The sequence below is a fragment of the Bufo gargarizans genome, chromosome 2 (genome assembly GCF_014858855.1).
Source record: "Bufo gargarizans isolate SCDJY-AF-19 chromosome 2, ASM1485885v1, whole genome shotgun sequence".
Lineage (NCBI taxonomy): Eukaryota > Metazoa > Chordata > Amphibia > Anura > Bufonidae > Bufo > Bufo gargarizans.
In genome coordinates, this window is record NC_058081.1 from 317,593,572 (window position 1) to 317,608,302 (window position 14,731).

The 14,731-nt window shown below is 44.9% G+C and overlaps 1 protein-coding gene across 1 annotated transcript; it reads right to left on the bottom strand.

Moving 5' to 3' along the window:
- Positions 1–10,205: 10,205 nt before the first annotated feature.
- DUSP6 (dual specificity phosphatase 6) lies at positions 10,206–13,617 on the bottom strand. Its single transcript, XM_044277203.1, has 3 exons — positions 13,037–13,617; positions 12,035–12,466; positions 10,206–11,459 (listed from the first exon to the last, which is right to left on the bottom strand). Exons 1-3 carry the CDS (start codon positions 13,434–13,436, stop codon positions 11,152–11,154), a joined length of 1,140 nt encoding a protein of 379 aa, XP_044133138.1. The 5' UTR covers positions 13,437–13,617; the 3' UTR covers positions 10,206–11,151.
- Between the last annotated feature and the right edge of the window lie 1,114 nt (positions 13,618–14,731).

Here is a 14,731-nt window from a genome sequence, read left to right on the forward strand (position 1 = left end):
ACCAGTATTATAAATCACACACGATATATGGATGCCTCAAGATTTTGTGTTATCTGTCCTATTGGCCATTGTTGGTACATCAGTTTATCCTTTTTCACTCAGTGCTGACTGCACTTTTCTATTAAACAGGTCACCGATCAGATGTGAATGTTAGGAAGTACCAGACTTCCGTAGTTGCTTGGAAACAGCACAGTATCATCTCCTCATATCCAGACTGAGGATTCCGGAGAATCCAGCTGAAGGCTTAAAAATAGACCAAGTAGAACATACAGGTAACATACGGTATGTACAGCCAAGGACTGAAAGGGGTCAGTGGTTTAGAGGGAATCTCAAACTGCTTAGTACAAACTAAAATAAAAAGGTTAAGGCTAGGTTCACATCTGCTATCGGACATATCCAGGCCAAGCTGGGCACTACCAGATCCCAATTCACTATAATGATGGGATCTGACAGGGATCCGGAGGGTTTCTGGCATAAATGTTAACATTCTGCATGCCTTATCTATCTACAGTACATTTGGAAAGTGTTCAAGACCCTTTCACTTTTTTCACATTTTGGTATGCTGCGGCCGTGTGCTACATTTTTAGTTTTTTTTCACTCATCAGTCTGCACCCATCCCCCTTAATGAGAAAGCGATAACAGAATTTTAGAAAGGTTTACAAATGTAAAACTAAAATTTAGCATGGGCATAAGTATTCAGACCCTTTGTTATGTATGGGGATGAGCGAACATGTGTTTTACAAGTTCAAGTTTGGGGTTCGGGTTTTTATTACAATTCTGATATGGATTCCGATACCACGGAGGGCTCCTGCATAATGGAAACCAGATGGACCCGTTATGCGCCCCATAGACTTTTTTTATGACGGAATGCCTCTTAAAGGCTTCCGTGGTGCATGCCGTCATAGAATTCTGTTATGGCCCGTGGTAATGGAATCCATATCGGAATTGTAATATAACCCGAACCACAAACTTGTATAACGCATGTTCGCTCATCCCCAGTCATAATAAAGGGTCTGAATACTTATGCCCAAGCAAAAGTTTTGTTTTACTTTTTTAATACATTTGCAAACCTTTCTAAAATTCTGTTTTCGTTTTCTCATTAGGGGGGATGGGTGCAGACTGATGAGTGAAAACGTAAATAAATAAAAAAAAAGACAAGTTCACTCATTCCTAGTTATGACACATGAAATTTAGTTCTGGTGCCTCCCGTTTTTCGTGATCATCATGAGATGTTTCTACACCGTAAAATTGAGTTCTCCAGTGGTAAATTCAGCTGATTGGACATGATTTGGAAAGACACAACCTGCCTATATAAGGTCTCATAGCTGACAATGTAAATCAGAGCAAAAACCAAGCCAAGAAAGAGGGTTGAACTGCCTATAGAGCCCGGAGACATGATCTTGTGGAGGCATAGATCTGGAGAAGTGTACAAAGCATTCCTGCTGCACTGCAAGTTCCCAAGACCACAGTGGCCTCCATAATTCTTAAATGGAAGAAGTTTGGAACAGCCTGGACTCTTTCCAGAGCTTTCCACTCGACCAAACTAAGGCTACTTTTACATTAGCGTTTTTTGCGGATCCGTCATGGAGCTGCAAAAGCGCTCCCATTACAATAATACAACCACATGCATACGTCATGAACGGAACCGGTTGTATAATGTCTTCTATAGCCATGACGGATTCGTCATGAACACCATTGAAAGTCAATGGGGACGGATCAGTTTTCTATTGTGTCAGAGAAAACAGATCCGTTCCCATTGACTTGCATTGTGTGTCAGGATGGAGCCATCTCACTCCGCACCACATCGCGGACAGAAAAAACGCTGCAGGCAGCATTTTGGTGTCCGCCTCCAGAGCGGAAAGGTGACTGAACCGAGGCAAACTGATGCATTCTGAGCGGATCCTTTTTTATTCAGAATGCATTAGGGCAGGGGTGGCCAACCCGCAGCTCTCGAGCTGCATGCGGCTCTTGCGGTGGAGATGGGAAGCAGCTGCGCAGCCTAATAGAGAACATTGCATGCGCCGCTCTCAGCGCGTACCATGTTCTCTTCACTAGCACAGTGAAGAAGGAGGGAGTCCCTCCCTCCCTCTCCACTGTGAAGCGACTGCCGCTGCCACCAATGGGGAGAAAGCAGGGAGGAGCAGGGGAGCAGCTGTGGCCCCTGCACCACCAATGAATGTAATTAACACATTAATTCAAGTATAGGAGGCAGCAGGTGCCGCAGCGGTATCACATACCCGGCCTCAATAACAGGGCATGCGATCCACTGAAACGTGGCAATTAACCCCTCAGGTGCAGCACCTGAGGTATTCATTTCTGTGGTTCGGCAGATCGCATGCCCTGTTATTGAGGCCGGGTATGTGATACCGCCGCCGGCACCTGCTGCCTCCTATACTTGAATTAATGTGTTAATTACACTCATTGGTGGCGCAGTGGCCACAACCGATCCCCTTCTCCTGGGGGACCAGTATTATAAATTCTAACCATTGGTGGCGCAGTGCCCCCCCTCCAAGTATTAGTATCATTGGTGGCAGTGGACACAGGGTCCCCTCCCCCCTTTTCATTGGTGGCAGTTCCGATTGGAGCCCCAGCAGTGTAATTCTGGGGCTCCGATCTGTTACCATGGCAGCCAGGACACTACTAAAGCCCTGGCTGCCATGGTAAGCTCCCTGCTGCTGTGTGTACTATGCACAGGCCAGCAGGGAGAGTGTGAAGTCCTATTCGCCATAATAGAGCTCTATTAGGGTAAATAAGACAAGGGTTCTAGCCCCTAAGGGGGCTAATTGTAAATGAAAAAAAAATAAAAAATAACACCAAGATACTAAAAGTTTAAATCGCTCCTTTCCCCAATTTTACATATAAAATTTACAAACAATAAAAAATAAACATATTACATATCGCCATGCCCGAAAAAGTGCAAACTAGAGGGGGCATCCTCTGCGTCTGGAGGAAAGAAGGTTTGTACACAAACATAGAAGAGGATTCTTTACGGTAAGTGCAGTGAGACTATGGAACTCTCTGCCTGAGGAGGTGGTGATGGTGAGTTCACTAAAAGAGTTCAAGAGGGGCCTGGATGTATTTCTGGAGTGTAATAATATTACAGGCTATAGCTACTAGAGAGGGGTCGTTGATCCAGGGAGTTATTCTGATTGCCTGATTGGAGTCGGGAAGGAATTTTTTATTCCCCTAAAGTGAGGAAAATTGGCTTCTACCTCACAGTTTTTTTTTTTGCCTTCCTCTGGATCAACTTGCAGGATAACAGGCCGAACTGGATGGACAAATGTCTTTTTTCGGCCTTATGTACTATGTTACTATTAAAATATAAACGCAAATATATGAACGCCGTAACAGAAAAAAAAAAATCACAACCGTGCGTTGTATAGCTTGTGGCTCCTGGTAGTCATACATTTTTTATTCTGGCTCTTTGTGTCCGTAAGGTTGGCCACCCCTGCATTAGGGCAAAACTGATGCATTGTGGACTGCTTTTGAGAGCCCATGACGGATCTCAGAAACGGAAAGCCAAAACGCTAGTGTGAAAGTAGCCTAAGTAGTTAAAGGAGAAGAGCCTTGGTAACAGAGGTGACCACAACCATCACTGTAGCACTTCACCAATCTGGGCTTTATGGCAGAGTGGCCAGAAAGAAGCCTCTCATCAGTTCTAAGCATCATGTTCAAGGAATCTCAAGGAATCCAGGCCCTGCCCAGTATCATCCCTAAAGTGAAGCATGGTGGTGGCAGCATCATGCAGTGGGGTTGTTTTCCAGCGACTGGGACAGGCTGACTGGTCAGGGTTGATGGAAAGCCTAATGAAAACCTGATCCAGGGTGAACTGGACCTCAGACTGGGCTGAAGGTTTACCTTCCAAAAAGATATATCCAGGACAATGCAGGACTACCTTAGGAACACCTATGTGAATGCCCTTGAATGTAGATACCTGATAATGGTTGCTCACCTATGGTCCTCTTCCATCCTGGCAGAGCTTGAGATCTTCTGCAGAGAAAAATGGCAGAAATTCCCCAAATCCAAGTGTGCAAACCCTGTGACATCATACTGTAGCCTGCAAATGCTGCCTAAAGATGCTTCAACTAAGTACTGAGTAAAGGGTCTGGCCACTAATGCCAATGCAAGATTTTAGCTTTTCCTTCTCAGTGAATTAGCAAAGATTTCAAACATTCTGTTTTCACTTTCTCATTATGGGATATTGAGTGAAGAAGGATGGGGAATATTTATTTTATTTTAGCATTCTGCCGCAACGTAAAATGTGAAAAAAGTGAAAGGGTCTATCTATTTTTCCATACAATGATTTACTTAACTTCCACTAGTCCACACTTACAGTCTGCACATTAAAAAGACAAATAGATCTAGAGGGGTCAGGGCTGACAAGAGATCATTAAAGGGGTAGTCCCACAAAATATATTCTACAGTTTTTAAACTAGCACCTGGACCTGAATACCTTTGTAATTGCATGTAATTTTTGTATAGCCACTGAGTTATTCAATAAAATGTATCTGTATACATTGCACCTGCTGTTTGCTTTATCTTTGTCCAGCTCACTGAGATGGCCGCACATGCTCAGTGTCATTTTTCAGCTGCCTCCTGATCTGCTATAGGGAGAGAGCTGTAGCAGAAAGGACACGCCCATCAAGCTGCCGGCTTGATATAAATGTAGCAGAGTAATTAGAGCAATGAATGGAAAAATCTCTGGATCCATGTGAGGTACAGGGTTGGTTCTAGATTTTCATTAGTCATGGGATAATCCCTTTAAATACAGATAACCCTTCTGATTTATGATAACACTTTTTTTTTCTATAAGCACTCTTCCAGTTTAGGTGACATTACTGTCTATATACCACTATTTCTTGCCATATAGCTTTTAATAGGGCACACAGTGGAGCAGATTTACTAAATGTAAACAGCAGAAACTAGGCAGGATAAAGATGCACCAAAGGTTTTTCTAAAACTAAATGTGCCACATTGAGTGAAAGTATGGTATATTATACAAGGTCTAGACTCAATCATATTAGTAAATGTGGGCAACTGTACGAATGTGACCCACGAGCAGCAGGTCAAAGTAGTTCATAAAAACACAATTCCATTGTTTAGACCAGCTCAGGCTTCAACTGTGGCCTATCAGAGGAAACTGGGGGAAGGACGGGTGCTCCAAGTTGACCTCCATAAGCAATTTTTCGGTTTTGCTTGGAGTTAGATCTTAAAGGGGTATTCCAGTTATGTAAAGTTATCCCCAATCCCCAGGATAAGGAATAACTATTAGAACAGATTAGATAACACTGTGACCACCTATCAATCATGAAAATAGGGGCCCTGTACAACGTGGTACCCCCAAAATAGACAGAGCGGCCAGTAGGGCACATGCTGCTTCATTAATTTCTTTGGGATTTCCGGAGACAGCTGAGGGCAACGCTTGGTTATCTCTGTAACTCCCATACAAACAAATAGAATTGCTGTGTACATGCCCAACCGGCTGCTCCATTCATTTTGGGGGCGGTTCCTTGGGGTAAGAGGTCCCTGTTCTCATGATTGGTGGGGACCCACAAGTAGGACAGACACTTATCTAATATGTACCCCCTATCCTGTGGATAGAGTGGAACCCTACTTTTGACCAGACCATGCCACCAGGCATGTGGAGAGAAGCATACTTACCTGCTGCCTAATTTCAGGTTTTAGCTCCTTTCGATCCACTGCTGCTGCGCTATGGTCCCATTTGTCAACATCCGGTTTGATGGCGGTCATGTGTGTCACTGAAGCCAATGACTTGCCGCAGTGGTGATGTCTCCCTCACATGTCATGTGATGCATGGGGGACATCACCTCTGCAACCAGTCATTAGCTGCCGCAGCACACATAGCCACCGGCAAACCAGATGTTGACAAGGTCATATTTAAGACCAGTGTGGATCCAACACCTTATATCTTCAATGGTTGCAGAGCTACACTAAGTGTTCCCTTTAAGCTGCACGGCTGTGCAGCTTCCATAGTTCCCCCTCCCCTGCCCCCAGTGCCTCTGTAGGCCCGCTCACCCCTGGAGCTGTGTCCTAGACTTCATCAAACCTACTGATTTCTAGGGCAGCTCACCCCAGCAATGCAGACAATTTTCACAGAGTGCACTGCTGGGGAGGCCGGCCACAGGAGCCAGAATGGGGTAGATGGTGTTTCCTAGTCAGCTAAAGGACCTTCCTGATGTCATCCGCCCATGTGCCCAGTGGGGGAAGAGCTGGAGGAGCAGAGTGTTCCTGTACAGACAGGAGCCTGGCTGGAGTGTGGTGAGGCCTAGCTGTATCTGTCCCTGTGTGTGTGTGTCCCCGTGTGTGTCTGTCCCCGTGTGTGTCACCACCACCATGCCCACAGTGTTCCTATGCCTTGACACTGCTGCATCAGGACGTTCTGTGCGGCGCAAGAAGAAGGAGGCAGCTCCACCAGCATGGAGTCCCATAGGAGAGGCACAGGGAGGCACACTAAGGATGTAGGTAACACTACCACATGATCTACACTAGTGTTATCTGTGGTTTTACATAGGACTGCAGGTAACACTACCACATGATCTGCACTAGTGTGATCTGTGGTTTTACATAGGACTGCAGGTAACACTACCCCATGATCTGCACTAGTGTTCCCTTCTCCCATAGAAGTAAATGGAAGGAGCCACACCTGTTCAGCCACCTCTCCATACTCTGCCATAGGTCAGCATCTGTCACACTTTTATTGTAAATCCACAGAAACATTAGAGATGAGAATTCCCCTTTCAATTATGGTCACACGGTGTTGCAGGTTACCCTGTGGTTGCTACATAGGAATGCACCTTTAGTAGGAGACTGACCACCTTTCACGATGTATCGCCCTAACTGCTCCGCTCAGCAACAGTAGAGGCTTAGAGGGAACGCTGGCTACAGTAACCAGCATCTTCCACTACACCGTAGATGGAACGGCCCCCCTGACAATCGGTTACTGATGTCTTATCCTAGGGATAGGTCATCAATTGTGGACTGCTGGAGAACATACTATATTCTGCCAGCCATCAGCACGTGACAACAATGGATGATATCTGATGAAATGTTGTTGCAGTAATTCATTCAGAACCTTCACACTCCAATTGTGGTAACTGCATCTCACCAACACGGTTCATTTCAGAAGCAGGCCAATGAAGAAAATAAAACTCGGAGTGAATGAAAAGGATATGGCGATAGAAGAGCCATCTGTTGGGTTTTGCAGAACTGCATGAACATGCATGCAAATTCTTCAAGGGAACAAGACTAATAATCCACAAAAAAAAAAAAAAAGAAAGAAACTCTAGCTAAAATTATCTGCAGGCCATATTTAAATACAAAAATATATAAAAACTTGCGGTACAGCTGGACAGGAAATTGCCAGAGCTGCTAGCAAATCTGTACTTTGAACATAACAGGATATAGATGCCAAGAGAGGAAGAAGTATAAAACAAGATTAGGGCTGTTAAATTTCTCCGCAGCACTTTCACAGTTCCTCCTTCCCAGCAGGTTATTGTATTTTCCTGAGGCTCGTGTCATTTAACTGTTTATAGCAAACAGAGGGAACAGAAAAGAAAAATCGTAGGACTACTGAACTCGCCATCAGTCGTGGCAGTATAGCAATCCTCTGTGATATGCAAATTTGCCTAAAGATTACCAGTTCTGTATCCGCCATCTTTTTAGAACCGTACACTTACATAGCACAAAATATAAAAATCTTAAGGGTGTCTTCATATGTGGTGGAGCACATTTGTGGAAAAATCTGTATCATAAATAGCTCCCTATGTATTCCTATGAAGCTGAGCTTAGTCTACGCCAAAATTCCTAGCATCTGTGTTCCGATGTGGAAAATGATGTGTTGAGGATTTAGAGAACCCCACAGAATTCAATGGAAAATCATAATCTGCAATAAAATGCACATGAACCATGCACATGTGGCTTGCAGTACGGATTTTTTGCCACATGTGAAGCTAACCTAAAGGGCCATACTAGGAAACATCTAAGGATGGTCATTGAAGAAAGGGGGAGAACATAATATATATCTCTCATAGCATTCCTGCCATGTAGATCCTGAACACATCCATAAACTGTTAGACCCATTTTGTACTGCAGATCCCCCCTCCAAGATTACATTAGAAAAATAGCATCTGCCTCCACATAAAATTCATACAGAATCCATAAGGTGAACAAAATGAAAAGAAAACTGCAGCATGATGTAATCCGTAATCCCATACAGGACATACTAAATGGAACCTTTAGTAAAATCTCATCCACCTCATAGGCAATATACTAAGCTGCAGTTTTTTTGCCCTCTATTCTGCAACAGAAATATCAGCAGCATATACAGAAACTGTGAGCACACCCTTAAAGGGTATTCTGGTTTTGTGATACCGAAAACCTATCCTTAGGAAAGGTCATCAATATCAGATTAATGACTCTTGGAACCACCAATAATCAGCTGCAGCTCTAGTCCAAGAGTGGTGTTCTTTCCGGTGTTTACCTGCTCGCCCTCTACGTTGTAGTGGTGATTGAGGGCAATCACAGCTTCCTCTCATTCACTTGAGTGGGATAAACAGTTGTAATCGCACTATCACCTCTACAATGTAGATGGCGTACAGGTAGACACTGAGAACATAGCCCATGGACTAGAGCTGTAGTCCCTTCAAACAGTGGAGGTGCCAAGAGTCAGGCTGAAACTTATGAGCTATCCAGTGGAGGTGCCGAGAGTCAGGCCATTACTAATCTAAGCTATCCAGTAGATCGGACATCCATTTCATGAAATAGATACCCATTTAAGGTTTCGTCACCATGAATTATAGATCTATATCTAAAAAATAAAATCACGTTTTGTATTTTACAGGTGGGCCAAAGCCAAATGAGAATGTTCAGCCACTCTGCTTGAGAGGTGATGGGCCAGGCCCACACCACTTCTACACTGCAATGGTCCCATACAGTACCTCAGCCTATTTCTATGGCAGCACACAGGTTTTGTGGACTCCCATTGGTCGAACCCAAATGGAATGATTTGACACGTTTACAGTAAGTATTGTCCCACAATAACAGGCTTATGTCTTTATGATTTGTGGATTTCTAGATTGTTCCAAAAATTCTGAATTAAAGGTGTTTAATATAAGATCAGCGGGGGGCCGATGACTGGAACCCCTGCGATCAGCTGGATGAAGAGAAGGCCACACTCCATGCAAGCACAGCCTTCCCTTCATTGTTTACCCACTGTCTACATCGCAGAAGTGAGCAGGTGTATTTCAAAGAAGCTGTCCTATTTACTCCAATGGGACGACTCTATAGTATTTAATAGGAAGGAGCCGTCCCATAGAAGCGATTGGGACGTCTTGTAATTACATCTGCTCACCACTGTGATGTCAATGGTGGGTAGGTAAACCATAAAAGGGAAAGGCTGCACAAGCATGGAGCCTGGCCTTCTCTGCCAGGTGTCAGGCCCCCACCAATCTGATATTGATGACCAATACTGGGGAAATGTTAAAATCTCAGGAAACCCCTTTAACATCCCTCTACATACAAACACATGACGGAACAGACTAAAAAATGTTGGCCTCATGAGCAAGCAGGTATTTGAGCCAAAGGATAGTACAGGTTTTTTTTTTTTTTTTGCTGTAAAGCCAGTATTTGATTATTTTTTATTTTCTGTGACCACGTGTTCTCATCATGCTAGAATGAACGGAGGAAGAAAAAAAATAAATAAAAAAAAAAAGTTGAGGAATAATGCTCACAGAAGAGACGAGACATTTTATAATGATGTCTAATAGCAGGAGCTAACATTTAAAGATTGAATCAGCCAGGAGTGCGTATGAGTGAAAGGGGGACATGGATGTTGGTTTCTGGCCTTCTACTGCAAGCTTACTTGGCAATAGTAATAACTTCCGCATCTGTAAGATTGACTTAAGGGATTACCACAAGGCCTTACTCACATGGGCATACTGTACCTGCATTAACAGTCTGTATTCCAGATAGAACAACTGGATCCACCTTCAGTTCCACTGAACCTAACTTACCATATTCCATGGACCAAAGATGCTAAAAGTTCAGTAAAAGTGAAGGCGTTCTGAGCGACACGTGTTAACATGGTTACAGCATGTCCCTCTAAACGTAGTCCAACACTGTATACTAGAGCAGAACCAAGGTAAAGTCTTAAGAGGTGAAAAAAAATAAAGCAAACGTCCAAATTGTTCAATAAACAAAATAGTGATTTATTAATAATTTAAAGTTCTATAATAAATTTCATTTAAAACTTTGCTCCGTGGACATGAGGGAGTGCAACAATCTCCCTTATTGGCAATAAGTGTGCAATCTAAGCTTTGCAAGTCACGGGTACATACATACTTCCAGTTTACACAACCCAGAAATGATCTCATCCATACCATATAGCATTCGAGGTGAGGCTCCCTAAGGACAGAGGTAATTCACATTAAGAAACTTCAGAGCAATTAAAAGATTAAAAACATGAAAACCACCATGTGGTTCACAAAGCTCAGGCAAGAAACAAAGAACAAAAAACATGAACTTCTATTGTAAGTTGACAACTCTTGTGCATAACAGTTACACAAGCCTCCTTGCTGCCAACATGCAGCAACCATAAGTAGAAATTGCAAAAAGTGTGGATTGCTCCTAAATCACATCTGCTACACTCAGGAAAAAGGTTCAGTCCACCTCATTTTATAGGAAAAAATATTGACAGTGCTACATAGAAAAGTGATTATGTACAGAACTTATGTAACTCTGAATTAAAACAAAAACCAAGTACTTCAAAGTCAACAGAAGTTTAAATGCATTTCTTTGGCTCCTTCTTCCAGGTTTCAGGAGAACCAGTCTTCACAGAAGACAGATATATATAGTGCTCATCCATATCTTTAATGGATTAATACGAGTCCAACGCTACTTTTTGGATCTTAAGCCACAGCATTTCTAAGGCAGAGCTCTCATTTAAGTTTCCAAGGCTTTCTTCATGCTCGGGATATGTTAACCAACCATGTCTCCTGCAACTTTAAAGAATCTTAATTCACAGGTATGACCTCCTACAAGCAACAACAACTGTCAAAGACCCTTTGACAGGTTTAAAGAGAAACATTTCTTTTAAAGGAATGATTTTCACCAGCACACCCAATAAATTACATCTCACGTGGATTGCAGAGAATCTACTTTAAAGACATTTTGATTGGCTGGACTTGTGAAGTATAATTGTTGAGGAGGGACTCTATTGTCACAAGGACTACTAAGACCTAATGTCCTTTCAAAATCCAGTAGCTGGCCCATGAAGTTAAAGTTGGGAGAGATGTTGGATTTCTTCATCTTGACTATGTCGTAGGCGTCATTCATGGAAAGGTTCAGCTTTTGCATAAGGTAGGCCACCGTTACTGTGACTGAGCGACTGATGCCAGCCAGGCAGTGGACCAGAACACCACAGCTTTTTCCTCGTGCTTCATCTGAAAGGAGAAAAGAGAGAAGTTTGATAACTGCACTTCAGATCCCTCACTTTACAGACTGCAAGTGCACAATATCTCATCGAAATGATTTTAAAGCTGTTGTAGACCCTCATGTACCAACGTATCTGACCAAACATGCAAAAAGTTCTAATGTGGTAGAAAAATTAAAACACCTACAAGCCTATAAAATTATTCTCCTCCCTGTTAAAACCAGGAGATGGATTTAAGACATTTCGTTCCCCTATTTATGTCAGTTATCCACAAAAAAAAAAAATCCTTAAATTGCAGCCAACAATGGGATTATTCAGACATTTCAAGAGAAAGAGGGAAGTCACAGGGGACAGCCCATTAAGAGGAACAGGATGTCAACATTGCTCTAAAATGGGTTCCTTTGTAAGAGGAAACGAACTACAATACTTAGAGATTAGGTTCGATGTGGCTTCCAGCCAAAATGTTCTTCCTGTCGTGCTCATATTACCATTGCACTATGCTAGGAAAAGTTCACGGCTCTACTGAGCATTTAAAGGAGAAGCCACATGGCCATACCACTGATCGAATTCTACAACGATACTCACCAATAAAGGAGATTGCTTCAGGGAAAAACTGCGAGAGGTTTTGGCTCCAGTGGTCCGATATGGGAATCTGCTTGTACCTGAACTCGCCAGCATTTTCAAAGAGATTAGGCAAATTTGGGGTCACATTCAAGATGTACTTAATGCCAAATTCTTCTAAAACATCCAGGTTGGTGGAATCCTTGGCACATCCGAGGTACAAGTAGGGCAGGATTTCAACTGGGAATGAAGGCTGTGTATTAGAAAGGGGGCTGCCATCAGAATCTGTAGCACTGTTAGGGTCCCGGTCAATATCAGATTCGATATCGGATGAAGAATCTGAGCTGATGCGAAGGCCTCCCAAACCTAAGACTGGAGGAGAGCTGCTGCTACAAGAACTATCCAGATTTGTTTCACAATGCACAGGGAATTCGGCCTGGAACTTGTTAAAACCACCTGAAATTGACAGAAGAGAAGACGTTAGTCTACAAAAAAAGGTCACAATTATACTAATTCAAGTACCTGAGATGTTCATCAGATCCACCTTAAGAGCCAACACTGGCAATGCCCACCCCATTAACCCGTAGTAGACCAAAACAGGCTTTTTTTTCATGCCATATCATAGCTTAGGGGTGTTGATAAGAGCCTCTGTCCTTCACATGTGGAGCACTGCTATGTTAGACCTTAACTTCATGCAGAACATTTTAGATAAGGTCACCTAAGACTTTGAACCCTGCAAGGGGTGCAATTAGAACGGAAATCCACCCCATGCGGGTAGAAGTATGACAAGGCTGCAGATAATTGCCAGGGAGATTATCTGCCATCCATACCAACATAAAATAAGGAAGGTCTCTTGTAAAGGGGGGAGACTGAGCAAAAATGGCTACAAGTAATGAGGCCACACATTTCTGTTTATGGCATGAGCAATTTAAGGGATTAGGAATGCATTTGACAGTTTTGATGGGTGAGCTATATGCCAAGGCAGCAGCTACCACGGACACATGGCACGATCCTGCGGGCACTCACCTTCCAGGTAGAACGCCCGGCAGCCCTCGTCCTTCAGCCGCTTCATCAGCAGCCCCAGCACCGTCTCTCCGCCCGTGTTCTCATTCCACTCGCTGCTGCTCTCGTCGTACAGGATGACGGTGTCCGAGCCGCATCTCCCGGCGAAGGTGTCCCGGTCCTCGCCGCGGGTAAACAGCGAGCGGATGGGCAGGTTGCCCTTCTTCAGCCGGCGCAGCATGATGCCCGGGATGGCCACGTTGATGGCCGCCTCGATGTGGGACGACTCGTAGAGCTCCTGCGGTCGGCAGTCCATGAGCAGGAGGCGCTCGTTGGCCAGCTCCAGCTGCTCGTTCAGCCAGGCCACCGACTTGCTGACCGCCATGTCTGACGTGAGGTGCACGGGTCTGAGCTTGTCTATCATTGAGGAGAAGCGGGTGAGAGAAGCGCGGCCTGGAACGTGGGGTCTGCTGAGCGGCCTCTGCCTACAGCTGCATCCGCTCGTCCTTGTCAATGGGACCGAGTGAATGGCGGCGCTGGCGTCTCGTCCTCTGTGTGCTCAATCAGCTCCGCACGGCCCAGCCAGTACTGAATGGATACAAACAGCCAGCGTCTCAATGGATACATTGTGCGCGCCGACCAATCACAGCGCGCCGAGCGCTCGTTGCCCTGGAGACGGGCCGGCTGGAACAGGTTGTGTTGATGAATTGTTAATGAGTTTGTCATTCACAAAAACGGAAAGGAATTTCCGCTGTGGATCAGCCGAGTGCAAACAAGCAGCAGCGGCCCAGGAGAGGGAGGAAGCGGGGGAGGGGAGCGGGCACAGCTCGTTACTGAGGAACTTCAGCCCTTTGTGGAGAAGTGTGTGCAGGAATCTCCGAGCTATTCTTCTGCCGGCTCTTCTATTAGTAGTGACTCGGACCACCGCTGACTTCTAGCATAAAGGGCCTTGGTCTTCCAGTGACTCGGACCACCGCTGACTTCTAGCATAAAAGGGCCTTGGTCTTCCAGTGACTCGGACCACCGCTGACTTCTAGCATAAAGGGCCTTGGTCTTCCAGTGACTCGGACCACCGCTGACTTCTAGCATAAAGGGCCTTGGTCTTCCAGTGACTCGGACCACCGCTGACTTCTAGCATAAAAGGGCCTTGGTCTTCCAGTGACTCGGACCACCGCTGACTTCTAGCATAAAAGGGCCTTGGTCTTCCAGTGACTCGGACCACCGCTGACTTCTAGCATAAAAGGGCCTTGGTCTTCCAGTGACTCGGACCACCGCTGACTTCTAGCATAAAAGGGGCTTGGTCTTCTAGTGACTCGGACCACCGCTGACTTCTAGCATAAAAGGGCCTTGGTCTTCCAGTGACTCGGACCACCGCTGACTTCTAGCATAAAAGGGCCTTGGTCTTCCAGTGACTCTGACCACCGCTGACTTCTAGCATAAAAGGGCCTTGGTCTTCCAGTGACTCGGACCACCGCTGACTTCTAGCATAAAAGGGCCTTGGTCTTCCAGTGACTCGGACCACCGCTGACTTCTAGCATAAAAGGGCCTTGGTCTTCCAGTGACTCGGACCACCGCTGACTTCTAGCATAAAAGGGCCTTGGTCTTCCAGTGACTCGGACCACCGCTGACTTCTAGCATAAAAGGGGCTTGGTCTTCCAGTGACTCGGACCACCGCTGACTACTAGCATAAAAGGGCCTTGGTCTTCCAGTGACTCGGAC